Source organism: Delphinus delphis, chromosome 16 (genome assembly GCF_949987515.2).
Source record: "Delphinus delphis chromosome 16, mDelDel1.2, whole genome shotgun sequence".
NCBI classification, from domain to species: Eukaryota; Metazoa; Chordata; class Mammalia; order Artiodactyla; family Delphinidae; genus Delphinus; species Delphinus delphis.
The window spans coordinates 25,743,726-25,757,839 of record NC_082698.1 but is presented as its reverse complement, the minus strand read 5'-3'; the positions used below and the strand labels follow the sequence as shown (position 1 = coordinate 25,757,839).

At 45.7% G+C, this 14,114-nt stretch overlaps 1 protein-coding gene across 10 annotated transcripts in view; it reads left to right on the top strand.

Annotated features, from left to right (window-relative positions):
* Positions 1–14,114, top strand: part of WBP1L (WW domain binding protein 1 like) — a 71,504-nt gene that overhangs the window by 47,347 nt on the left and 10,043 nt on the right. For all 10 annotated transcript variants that reach the window (XM_060034164.1, XM_060034157.1, XM_060034156.1 and 7 more), the window contains one exon: positions 6,567–6,669. In XM_060034164.1, the coding sequence (XP_059890147.1) occupies positions 6,567–6,669 (103 nt within the window). The remainder of the gene's footprint in view (positions 1–6,566; positions 6,670–14,114) is intronic.

Sequence of the window (14,114 nt, the reverse complement as noted above, 5' to 3'; positions counted from 1 at the left end):
TTTTTTCCTGAAATCCATTTGGTCACTGTCTCTTTTTTAGTATGTTCTTTTCTCATGTTTTTCTTTTTGGCTTTAATTATTTGAAACATGTATATATATTACAGTTTATCTGATCATTCTATTAAGTTTTTTTGGAGAGTCTTATCCACCTATTTGTTGAATTTCCCACATCTTGTTTGTGATGGATTATTTTTACATAAGTTTTTATATTTTGTGTGAGCTCATCTTCAACAGAGCTTTATCTGTGGGCATCTTTCATGCCCTGATTGAGGGTAGGTCTCTTTAGAGTTTTATGTTTCTTTTACCAGATGTCCCATTCTGGGACTACTTTTTTTTTTTTTTTTTTTGACTGCATTGGATCTTCATTGCTGCTCATGGCCTTTCTCTAGTTGTGGCGAGTGGGGGCTACGCAGCTACTCTGTTGTGGTGAGCTTGCTTCTCATTGCAGTGGCTTCTGTTGTTGCGGAACACAGGCTCTAGGCACACGACCTTCAGTAGTTGTGACATGAGGGCTCAGTAGTTGTGGCTCATGGGCTCTAGAGTGCAAGCTCAGTAGTTGCGGCGCACCAGATTAGGTGCTCTGTGGCATGTGGGAATCTTCCTGGACCAGGGATTGAACCCATGTCCCCTGCACTGGCAGGCGGATTCTGAACCACTGCACCACCAGGCAAGTCCTGGGATTACTTTTTGTGTTAAAATTTTGGCTTGGGGATTCTCAGACTATGTAGTAGCACAATTCAGATCTCAAATTAGCTTGCGGAAAAGCCAATGGTTACAGATTATTAGAAGAGATACTTTTTCCCTCTCACTTCAGACCTTTCTTATTGTCACTGTGTGCCAAAGGGCTAATTTTTTTCTAGTCTGCTCTGTCTCTTTGAAGGGTCTTCACCTGATATTGGGACTCAGTTCCAATTCCCTGTTTTAGATGGACCCAAGAAAACAAACAGCCCTTCTTTCCATGGCAGCTGGGAAGGCCAGATCTCATTTAACACTGTAGTTTCTAGTTCCCCACCCCCAACATTTTTGGTCCGAGGGCTCTTCCTTGCTTTATTGCAAGCTCAGCTGTGTAATTAAAATAATATATATATTTATATATATAAATTCTTTATTGAATTTGTTATACTATTGCTTCTGTTTTACGTTTTGGTTTTTTGGCCGTGAGGCATGTGGGATCTTAGCTCCCCGACCAGGGATCGAATCCGCACCCCCTGCATTGGAAGGTGAAGTCTTAACCACTGGACCGCCAGGGGAGTCCCAAAAGAATATTATCATATTTTTAAAGTTACCTACCCAACTACATTGCTAGAAGCAGGATCTTTTCCTCTAGAATCTCTTGCTCAATGTGGTAGCCGTAGCATCCAACACAGTGCCTGGCAAGTGGGGAAAGGGTATCAATACATATTTGTTATTTGATTTGTAGAAATGGATGTTTCCATTCCTTTCCCCTGTAGAGAAGGCCAGAGATGGTGCTCCAAATTCATTCATATCCAGCAGCCAAGAGATTTAGCATCTGTGCTTTAACATCCTGTGAAGGATTTCAATTTTCCTATTTTTCACTTTTAAACTTTAAAACTTCACCGCTTTCCTAAGGGCATGAAGGTGCTGTTGCCAGTTGCTAGCAGGGTTTTCCAGCCCCATAAATTGGCAAATTAAAAGCATGCCCGGGGAACCATTACTGCCCAGTGTCTTTTTATGCTGGCACTTTGAAAGTTCTTACACTGATCAAATTGACCTTTACAGTGGCTCAGTAAGAATAGCAACTCTAAGACATTGAAACTCTTAAGGAAAGTGATGTTAGTCCCATAGTTTATGCTGCTGCCAAAGAGATTAGGTAACTTTTTGCATATGTGCAAAAGGCATACTATTCATCCTCTTCCACTGTAAATAATGTTCTTTCCAGGGCAGTGTTGGTCTTGCTTCCTGCTTCTTCACACCTGTGCTTTTTGTTTGGTGACCATACGTGCCCCGTTTCTTGGAGCTGGTCACCGCGGCACCAGAGCTGAAGGCACACATTTAACAAATGAGGATCTTGATGGTCATCATCACAGTGATTCTGAGGTGAAAGACCTCAGCGTAAGAGCATATGTTATTCACCCAAAGTTTCTTTATGACAGGTCTACGTTTCTAGCATATTTGGGCCAGGAGTTTGTGCAAATGAAAACATTGCCTGGGAAAAAAGTATCTTTAAAATGCAGATCTCATCTTGTCCCTGCTTACCTAACTTCCTTACCTATTTGTTCAGCCGTTTCCTAGCTAAAGGGCTTTTCTCGTACCATTTCCTTTTCCTGGAATGTTCTTCCCATCCCTCTTCCCTAGTTACTAACTTTCTAACCATCCTGGCAATCTCAGTTCAAGCTTACCCTCCTCACAGCTCTCTGGACCTCCTTGACTAGTTCCTAGTTCTTAATTATTGTAAGCTTTCACCAAATCACGTACTTTTCCTTCCTACAGTTTTATCTGTATGATTACTTTATCATCTTTCATTGGACTTTAAGCTCCATGAGGGTAAAGAGCACGACTGCTTTGGCCTTTTATGTTTCCATTGTGTTCCCCACCACTAGTTCAGTGCTGGTGCAGGGTAGGTACTCAGTAAATGTTGAAGGAAGGAGTGAAGGCCCTGTGTTCCCCAATGGGACAAACACCATTCTGCTTTTCAGAAAATCAGTATGTGAAAATAATGACCTTTCAAACAAAGAAGAGAGGAAGCCCAAGCATGTTGCCCCTCCTCACTGCCAAGCAGAAGATGTTCCCAAAGTCAAAGAGCTCCACAAGGGCAGGGCCCTTATCTTTTCCCTCAAAGACGAAATACTGATTTTGTTTGGTTTGGGGCTTTTAAGTGGATTTATTTAAGCATCTGAAGTGTAAAAAGCAAGTGAAGAAGTATAACTTAAACCAAGGAGGCTGTAGCTTAATAGTTAAAAGCTCAGGCTCTGGAGTTGGATGAATTAGATTGGACTGCTTCCTAGCTGTGTGGCCTCCAGCAAGTGACTTAGCCTCTGTTGACCTCAATTCTCTTATACTACCCTCTTCATAGTGGTGCTTTCAAGTTTAGATGAAGGAAGACTTGTAAGGCATTTAGAACAGTGCCTGGCACATAGCAGGTACTCAGTATACACTAGCCGTATTATTCACCCCAGCTCATTCTGCCTTCACAGAGGCTGCATAGCCATTGTTTCATTCAGCAAACCTTTGTGTGCCAAGCACTGTGCTCATTCTTGGAGTTGGGGAGGGGGATTAAGGAGACAGAGCTCCTGCCCATAGGGAGTGCACGATATAACTCTTGTTCACTCTTGAGAAGGGGGGGATGGGGTGGGATATTAACTTCCCACTCTTCAAGACTTGGCCTGAACAACATAATGTCGTAGTGCTTGGAGATGCTTGGAAGAAAAGCAAAGGGTTCTCATAAAGAGTGCTGAGAATTTTTCATGTTTGAACTTGCCATTGCATTCTCTCTACCTTTTTCTATTCTTCATGTGTCTGAAGCAGCCCACATTGCCAGTGAACTTTACTCTTCTGAGAAATAGTTCTAAGTGAATGCAGAGTGCTGTTTATTGAATGGTCTTTCATGCCCAACAATAATGGCTCATAGAATAACGTTGATATTGAGCGCTCAGAGAAGTTAAGTCATTTACCCAAGTTACACTGTAATAAGCATAGTGTGAGAACTGGGCTTTGAACCCAGATCTGACTGAATCTTTACCGTTTGTATCTTGAGCTGCCTGGAGATCCTTGAAAGTCCTCTGGGTGACTTCCTCATACAGGGAAGGGTGGAAGAGCACCAAGCAACATTTGCACACCTCTGTTCTTTGCTTTGACTGAGAGGAGGCATAGGTTACAGGAGCTCTTGCATTGGCTCGAGGCTGCTGTCAAAGGGAATGGGAGGTGGGTAGGCTAATAAACCCTTTGGGTTTAAGGAGACATGAGTGAGCATCTTAACCAGCTCTAGGGCCATTGAATAACTTGTCCAGAGTGCCATTCCTCTGTAATGGCAGAGCTAGGGCCAAACACAAGGCTTCTGGATTTTCCTTTCATACCAGAAGGTCTCTTTCTCTGGAGGAGCTCATGACACTCACATCTCGCTACCTTCTTAATCCTTCATGTCTTCCTTGCTAAAGGTCCATGAACCCACACCTTGTCTTCTTAACCTGCTTACCTGCTTTCCTTCCTTCTGCAGCAGAAAATGACAGTTCCCATAACCAAGATCATCTCAGGCAACTTGGGGACTCTACTTGCGGGGAGGAAAGCAAGGGATGAGATACACTGGATAAAAAGTATTTGAGGGGCTTCCCTGGTGGCGCAGTGGTTTAGAGTCCGCCTGCCGATGCAGGGGGCACGGGTTCGTGCCCTGGTCTGGGAAGATCCTACATGCTGCGGAGTGGCTGGGCCCGTGAGCCGTGGCCACTGAGCCTGTGCGTCTGGAGCCTGTGCTCCGCAACGGGAGAGGCCACAGCAGTGAGAGGCCCGCGTACAGAAAAAAAAAAAAAAAGTATTTGAGGAACTGAGTTAAGTGATGCTGCCACAGTCTGCTGTCCCTGGGAAAGTGGAGGCAGAGCAGGGAAAAAGAGTGGGGTTCTGTTTACACTGGGCTTCCTGCCTCGGGGGATGGGAGAGCCAAGAGAAAAGCTGACACCAGTAGGTCATGAGGATGCCACTTGTTTAGATTTCAGACACGTTCCATTTCATGCCTCACAGAGGACCAGTTGGCTGCCCTGTGTTCCGAGCCTGGACCTCATCTGGTGAATTTTCTTGAGGCAGAAGTGTCCCTGGATTCTTTCATGTGTCAGAGTGTAGGCAGCGCGGCCTCTTTTAGAAACTATGTGGACAGTTTGAACTGTGCTCTTGTGAGCCAGGCCAGAAGAATGGCATTTCAGGGCCTGGTAAACTTGGGAGAAACTTTTTGATGTCCTTAGGAAAGCGGTGTTTTGCTCTGAAGTCAAGAGGGAGAGGGTGTGTTCTAGCAAAAGCAACGAACACAGATCTGCTTTCTCCACGTGCGTCAGGCCTCAGAGGAGACATCCCACTGGACAGCCACCTGCTAGGTGTGCCGTTTTACTTATGGCGGACACAGGAAGGCAAAGATAGGAAGAACTCTGTTTGCAATACTATTGTGAAACCCTCATTGTCAGAGTCGACAAATGCCTTTCCCATGTTTCCTTCTTCCTAAACCCCTTTATACCAGGGTGTAAGACTCTTAAAGACCAGGAAACACCTGAGGATGTGGTGGAAATACACACTGAGCCAGGGATCTGGGTTGTAGCCATGCCCTTTCTTTTGTCCTCGTGGCTTCAGGTGCCCAGCCTCTAGCCCTGTGGACAGTCGCTGGAGTGCTTTGTTTGTACCCTTGGCCAAACAGACAGCGTAGTATAAAGCAAGACCCAGAGAACAGGAACCAACCCTGTGACTTGAGTTTCCACTGGCAGACGTCCGCCCGGATGTACACTCTGGGCAGGGTCAGCCTGAGTAGCAGCACATATAATACTGTGGTTTTAGTTTCTTTGCTGAGCAGGGTTTTTTCCCTTCCTAGCTCTGTGCCTCTTGAGGTTAGGGACAATTTCTTATTCATCGTTGTATCCCTCGTACCCAACCCGGTGCTTGGCACAAAGACCGTGTCCAGTCACTGCATGTGTTACTTCTTTAGAACAAAGAAATGTTGAAAGCCAGATCTTCTAGGTCTCATCAAATGCATTGTGACCCAGAGGACATTTGAGGCTGAAGTTTAGGTCAGCCGGTGGGGTATTTCATATCTTAACTACGAAATATAAAAAAACCTTTCCACCTCCATCCCCATCCACCAGTGCTGTGAATAGAATTTGGCAAAATGCTAGATGGTTACTCAGCGGTGCCCTTTCTGTAGCTGTCCCTGACAAGGGACAGTGTGAATCCTAGATCCAGTCAAGATTATTAAGAGATCATTTGGTAAGCAAAAAAAGATCTAGCAAATTAAAATTGGACTAGGTCACCTGAGCAAGTCACTCCTTTTCTTAAGATTGAAAGAATTTTAGTAGCAAGATTTTTAGCCTTCTTTTGAATCACACTGTAATTAACCTTGGAGATATGTGTTTTGAAAGGAAGATGGACTGACTGACCAGATGCCAATCCTAGAATACGTGCTGCCTTCATTATTCTGGGAACTTTCACAGAGAAACCGGATTTATTTAAAATATACAGCCTATTACAGGAGAATCACCACCTTCTTACTGGCTGAGTTTAGGACCAGAACGTGGAGTGTTTCTGCTTAGATATAAAGAAAGCAAGGAGGAGAACTCTGCTCTTTACCAGTCGGCTTTGTGTACTGAATCCTCTTCCCCCTTTAATAAACCATATTATTTTTCTTAAATCTGCTGTTGTTGTGTGGTTCTTTCTTTCTTTCTCTCTCTCTCCCTCCCTCCCTTCCTTTCTCTCTCTGTTTCTTTCTCTCTCTCTCTCTTTCTTTTCTTTCAATAAACACTTGTACAAACCGTTTTGGTGGAAGGTGGGCAGGCGATCAGTAAGAGGAGGATGAGAAGAAAAGTAGTGTTTAAAAGCTATAATTTAATATGCTACAGTGTTTTTTTTATTTCTTTTAGGATAAGGAAACCTGCGTGGGTACCAACAATCAAAGCTACATCTGTGACACAGGACACTGCTGTGGACAGTCTCAGTGCTGCAACTACTACTATGAACTCTGGTGTAAGTCCTTGCCTGGGGATGTCTTGGCATCCCAGGGTCTCGGTTACTGCCTCTGCTCATTGGGAAACCATAGGCCGGTCAGCCCTTTTCTTATTCTCTTGGTGGCAGTGTTGGTGAGCAGAATCTGCTTCCAGGTTCTAGAAGCGATCTGTCTGCAGAGGAGGAGAGCTCTGGTGCTCTTCGGACACCATGCGCTAACGACCGGATAACATGGTCCTGAGCCTTCTTAAGAAGCCGTGGTTAGCAGGTCTGCTGCAGAATCTCCTGAATGGGGTTCTCTTTGATGCCCTCTCCTGGGTGTGCCGAGCAGTGACAACAACTTACATCCTCTCATGGGCCAGCCCAGGTGCCCAGGCTCGTCATCTTTGCAAAGAGAGGTTTGCAGCAGCCAAGCTGCTGTGAATGCTGGGCTGCTCTCTGTGGATGGCTGTAATGCCATTTTCTTGTAAGAAGCACCAGGGCTTCCAAAATTCCCCAGAGATCATCAAGGAGCTGCCTCTGTTTCTGAGGGTCCCTCTCAAAGGGATAATCTTTTCCTAGGTCCTTGCCGACAGAGCCCTCCTGGAGAGAGGGAGTCTATAGGTTCAGCCCCTTTTCTTCCTTCCCCAGATCACAAACTGAAGTTTCTAGAGGCTTCTCCAGTCTACCTAACCTGTTACTGTCAGCTCAGTGCCATGTGGAGACAGTCCTCGTCTTGCCACTGCTTGGTGGCAGCCAGGACTGCTTGCACCTTCCAGAGTTGCACAAGGGTGGTGACATTGCTGTGGTCTTCAGGGAGTGACCCAGGCTTGGAGAGGTCACTAAAGCCCTTTGTACTCTAATCTTCTTGGAACTCAGATGAGACACTAGGATGCTGGACAAAGAAGGGGAGAATGGGAGGGTCCTAAGGGCAGAGAGTTGCCAGGTGACCAGCATGCAGTGGTTCTCATAACTGTCTGTTGCTAGAGGAAACGCTAACTGTTTGCCCAGAGAATTCTAAGCCCCCATCACTCCCTCCATTTGGAAACAAACTTCGTGCTTGCTGGTCAACCATGCCCTTACCATCACCACCATCTCTTCCCTTTTTCCCCTTCTCCTTTCTGATCTCCCCATTCCCCCCACATCAGTGATATGGTCAGAAAGCAGCTAGAAGGGCTATTGTTTGAAATGCAAAGGAAATTAGACTACTGGCTGGGAAGCCTCTCCCTCTAAATGCAAATGGATCTTGTAGCCAGTGGGAGTGGGTCCTACAAACAGGACCTCTCCTCACTCTTGTCCTTTCCTTTTGAGGACGGGCTCAGGGGTGGTTAAGGGCAGACTCCTCCCCAAGGAGAGAACAGGGTTCAAGATGTCCCCACCAGTCCTGCAAGCATTATATAAGCAGCAGCAAAGGCAGGCCTGGAGTTGTTGGTGCTATTTTAGAAGGGGTGGGGCTGAGGGACTCACTAGAGAAACACAAAGTGCCAGGCAGGTGGACAGTCTGTGTTTAAATGTTTCAAAATGCAGATAACCGCAGGGCTCAAATTCTCCCTCCCACCCCTTGTTAAAACAAAAGTTGAAGCTGGGCTGCCAAAAAAGCCACAGAGCTGCAGCTTGTTTTTCTGGGGCCCGGCCCAGGCGGCATCAGTTGCGGAAAGAATGGAGTTGCTGATGGCCCCCATCTCAGATTGACAGAGCCTCCTGGGCTGTTGGCAGAGCAGACTCAGTAGCCACCAGAATTGGGTCACCAAAGCCAGGGCTGGGGGTGGGGCGGCTGGGACAGGGAGGCCCAGGTGGCAGGGTGGCAGGCAGTCTGGGAACCAGGCACTTCGTCCCGAGGGCCTGAAGAAAGCCAGGGGAAGAGCTACACAGTGGCTCATCACCTCTCCAGTTGTGGTCAGCCGGGGAAAGGAGAAGGTCAGATGGAGACCAGAGTCTGGACAGGGAGGAAAGACTCACCCCTGTACAAGTTGGCCCATGCTTTCCAAGCTCTGGGGGGACGGAGACTGTAAAAGCCGAACTTCCTCTTGTCTGTGCCCAGAAATGGCTTTTTGGTCAGAAGATGCCCAGTGAGTGTTCCGCCCCTCTCGGAATTCTTTGGTTTTCCTCCTTCTTAGGGGCCTGGCCTCGGCCTGATGTGTAGAGGAGGGAGGTTGAGCGTAGGAATGAGCCCTTTCAGTTCTCATCAGAACTGTGCTTTTTGCGCTTTGAACCCTGTTCCCTCTAATTGCCTCTGAACTTTGCCTGAAATATGAAAGTAATGGGCTTTGCATTATTCTTTTTGTCTCTTTCCTTTGGAAGGAAAAAAATCTCAGCCAGGAAATCCTTGGCAGGGTTTTTGTCAAAGTACCTCTTTAACCATAGTTGCCTACAGGGAAGGCCTCACGGAAAAACAAATGCCATTTCTGCCAACCCTCATACCACTACTTAGCTGAATTTTCCTGTGTGCTAAGGACTGTCTCACACACACACATACACACACACAGCCCACTTTACACAGACACACAAGCACACACAGACCTTAAGCTTCAGCCAGCGCCCTTACTCCCGTGTCTTTTCAGTCTCTTGTAACGTTAAGCCAGGGGTCATTCCTGGGTCTGCATCAGTCCGGAAGTGAGGGTCCTGTTTACCACTGCCGTGGCTGAGGCTATAAGAACCTGGCCATTATTGTTATTATCATCCCATGCATTTTCATGGCACTTGTACTTTCAGCCATCATTCAATCATCTATTCAGCAAACTCTTATTCCAGTGGTTTCAGACTTTGGCAAGCATCTGCATTTCCTGGAGGGCTTATTAAAGCACGGATTTCTGGGCCCCAGTCCCAGAGTTTTTGATTCAATAGGTCTGAGGTGGACCTGAGAATTTGCAATTCTAACAAGTTCCTACTGGATGCTGTGGCCTCTTCTGTGTTAGAGCGTGTGGGGAGACAGAATCCTTGCCATCAAGAAGGGAGTCTCTGAGCAGAGAGAGGAGATAAGACAACGTGCCTCACTAGTAATGCAAAGTAGAGAGTGGAGTGTACGTGCAAGGACTGCGATGTATGTGCCAGGAGAGTTTGCTTTAGCTGGACAGGATTCAGGCAGGCTGCATGGAGGAGGTGGCATTTGAGGTAGGCCTTAAAGGGTGGATAGGATTTAAGCACATGGAGAAGGGTAGAATGACCTCCCAGGCCGAAGAATACCAAACACCATAGGTCAAGGCCTCATGGGAAAGAAGAGAGCATGCATCTCATTAACCTTTCCCCTGTGGCCATGGGGCTGGGCTGTGGGGCTCGACCAGGGGAGATGAGGGTGCTGACGTGCATAGAACTCTGCTGTGTGCCTGGTACTCGTTAAGGTCTTCACACACGTCAGCTCAGCCCGCCCCAAATACAACCCTGCCAGGTACACATATCCCGTTTCTCAGGACCAGTGGCGTTAAGTAGCCAGTCAGTTGGTCGCAGCTGAGTAGTGAGGTCAGCGTGCCTCACACAAAGCTACCCCCTTCCTGAACTCTTCAGTGCCAGGCTGGAAGGGTGGTGGGCCCAGGTCGTGAAAGGTCTCGAATGTGCACGCTTGAGTACTCTGCATACAGATACTAACTCGGTAATCCTCACAAGGTAGAAACCATTATTCTCTCCATTTTACAGATGAGGGAAGTAAAGACAAAATGATCAAGGTCACAAAGCTAGGAAATGAAACTTGTCCAGTCTTTCCGATGAAGTTGCAAGTCCTCTAAAGTCTTCATTTCCCAAATTCAGTCCTTTTTCCACGGCGGCAGTGTCAGGAGCTCCTGCTAAGAGCTATCAGGGGCCAGGGAGGTCAACCACCATCCTGTGGGGTAGAAGGAGAGCTAGTTGACAGTATACTTTGGCTTCCTAATGAGGAATTTCCTGCCAGTTGGGGAGTGGTGTTTTCCCAAGTTTATAGTGAGCTCTGGGGCACGTGACTCAGTGATTGTTTTTAAAAACATGTTTTCCACTTTGCTTAGCATGACAAACGCGTCCCACCATGAGGTCACAGCTTTCAAAGGTCAGTGGGGAATATAATCTGTGGTAGGTGTGTGTTGGGGAGGAGGGCATGCTTCTGTCTTTCTCTGTTTGGCTCTTTCAGTAGGTTTTCCTTTTTAAAACTTTCCTCCTTGTTTGTGAAATCTAGTGAAAAGATCAAAAGTTTGTACAACTCCATAGGTACTAGTCTGGACGGTCCCCCTTTTAAAGCTGATGGGACACGGCTTTGACTAGAATAGCTGCCAATAGCATCCGTTTTGTGAGGGTCAAACCAAGAATGCCTTCTGTCCTCCCACATTAACTCCATCAAGTTGGACCAGTCCTTAGGGGCCTTTTCTGGACCTGTGCTAATGCCTCATTACCCCACTAGGCCCCTTCTGCTCCCAAGTTAGTTTTCTCCTAGTTTTGATCCACACTATCACTTTGTGATACTATGTTAGAAATGCAGAACTCAGTTCAAGATTTTATATCACGTCATATAAGTGGTACGTGGTAGGGAGAGTTTTTCTGCCCATGATACCGCATGAACAGAAGCAGCTGATGGAATTTCAGTAAACATGTGAGTTTTCTGGTGCTGTTCAATATAACTGGGGTAACTCTGCCAAGGGCACGCCTTCCTCTTGTCTCATTTCTTCCCCCAGCCTCTTTCTACCCTGCCTCATTTTTCCTTAAAAAAAAAAAAAAGATCTATTTTTTCTATTATATTTCTAGTTCAATAGAACTCAGGCTTTTTCTGGAATAAGGATTCTCTTAAGAATCTGATGAACATTTTAAATCCTTTCCCCCAGAAAAACCTACAAAGATACTGCGTCAGTCAGGATAGGCGAGAGGTTATGTTCAGTAATAAACAAGTCCAAACTCCTAGTGGCCCTAAAACAACAGGTTTATTACTCACACTATATGTCCATCACAGGTTGGATGAGAACTTTGTTCCTACTTCTTTATCCCCTGGGGCCAGACTGACCCTGAAGTCACTATCTGGAATGTTACGGCTTGCCATGGCAGAAGGGAGACTAACAGAGGGTCTCGGTCTCACATCAGCAAGAAATATTCTGGCCTCCAAGTGACACCTGTCACTTCCAATCTCAATTTATTAGTTAGAAGCTGCCCCAAAGTGTCACAATCATAAGGGCACCAGGAAGTTCAAGCTTACCCACATGCCAGGATGGGGGAGAAACAGAAATATTTGGCCAACATAAAAACCAGTGCCTGAGATTTTTCTTATTAAAAGCCTATTATAGGGCTTCCCTGGTGGTGCAGTGGTTGAGAATCCACCTGCCAATGCAGGGAACACGGGTTCGAGCCCTGGTCTGGGAAGATCCCACATGCTGCAGAGCAGCTAAGCCCGAGCGCCACAGCTACTGAGCCTGCGCTCTAGAGCCCACGAGCCACAACTACTGAGCCCATGTGCCACAGCTACTGAAGCCTGCACGCCTAGAGACTGTGCCCCACAACAAGAGAAGCCACCGCAATGAGAAGCCCGCGCACCGCAGGGAAGAGTAGCCCCTGCTTGCTGCAACTAAAAAGAAAGCCCACACGCAGCAACAAAGACCCAATGCAGCAAAAAATAAATAAATAACTAACTTTATTTTTTTTTAAAGGCCGTCATAATATAGCTGAGAAGTTTTGCCTTATATCATATATATATTGCAGCATTAAGGTTAAAAGTTAATTTACCTTTAGGTAAGAAACAATTGAAAAAATGACTTGGGAGGTAAAAAATTGTAGAGTTTGGTGCTGATTATCTCATGGGAGAATGTACTTTGAAAATTACAAAGTAACACCGAAGTATAAAGGATTGTGAGATGATGCTGGGTAGTATAAAAAAGTGGTTAGCCGAGAATCTTTTGACTTGACTCTAAAATACACTTGGAGCCAGGCTCTTCAGCAGAATGCATTGTGCTTATTTGTGCCGCTTCCTTCGGGTGTGACCCCACCCCGGGAGGCTGGGAGCTGAACAGATCGTAGGGGCTGGAGGAGACGTTACAGGACCGCAGCGGGAAGCCAGTTCACTCCCAGAGCTCCTTTCTGGCCTCAAAACCGTTCCCTGAGGGCTCCTCTTACAGTGTCCAGTCTCCAGTTGGCGAGCATTGGAAGGAGAGAAGTGCAAGTTAAGTTAAGCAAATGTCAGCAGCGACTCTGGGAAGGACCACAAGGGAGACTTCTGACTTCAACTTACATTTATGAACTCTGGTTAGGAATGGGGTTTTTCTGTCTGCTGATGGGAAATGGGGAAGAGATTCTCTGCCCATTGTCCTCCACCTGCTGTCCCGTTGCTAGACCTCAGCAGAAGTTTCAGTTGAACACCGACACGTGCTGAAAACGCAAAGGGGTTACACGGTGGTGTTGCCAACCTGCCAGGGCTGGAAGGCTGTACTGCTATCCTGCCTTACCCCATAGGGGTGGCTCTGTGGGGAGATTCAGCCCGGACACCCCTGGAGGACAAAAGAAACACACTGGGTGTTGCTAGAGGCCACACCCTAAATGTCAGTGGGATCTTTCAGAATATTGTGTTCTGGTACAAACAGGAAAAAAAATCAGGGGTTTATTCATTTACAAATCTGTTTGCTGGGAGAGGGAAGCCTTTTTTTTTTTTTTAATGAAATTAACTCATTCTGACAAGAGATGTAGAAATACTTAACACATTCTAAACACAAATTTATAATTACAAAGCAGACAATAAAAAATGTACATAACATTTGTAGTGGGAAAAACTTGAAGTTCTTCAGGAACAGAGAACAAATGAAAAATAATATAATCAATTCTCATTTAATAAAAACTCACCTTAAAATTATTCCTCAGATTTTTTTTTTTTTTTTTTTTTGCGGTACGCGGGCCTCTCACTGTTGCGGCCTCTCCCGTTGCGGAGCACAGGCTCCGGATGCTCAGGCTCAGCAGCCATGGCTCACGGGCCTAGCCGCTCCGCGGCATGTGGGATCTTCCCGGACTGGGGCACGAACCCGTGTCTCCTGCAGCGGCAGGCGGACTCTCAACGACTGTGCCACCAGGGAAGCCCCAGATTATTTTTTTATTGAGAAAAAATATTCTTTTTTATTTCAAAGAAGTACATGCTCATCTTATCAGCAATAAACAAAGAACAAGAGCTGGTACCAGAAAATCTTCTGTCCTATTGTCCAGGAATAACCTCATGACTAACTTCCTGATCATCCCTCTGGACATTTATATATACTTTTTTCTTAAGCAAAAATTGGGGTCATATTTTATGCTGTTTTGTAATCTTTTATTTTCATTTAATATTAGAAACATCTTTATATGTCAAATATAGTATTCTGTGAATAATTTTTTAATGATTCATATCATTTCATTGTATGAAGACATTCCCAGAGGAATTTGAAAACCTATTCAGAAATATGTTAATTTTTTTAAAGCCAGCAAAAATAAAATTAGTCACAGATATTTTTAAGTTTTAACTTACTTTGTTTCCAGTTTTATAATTTGAAAGAAGAAAAATAATTGGGAGAAGAAAATAAAAATTT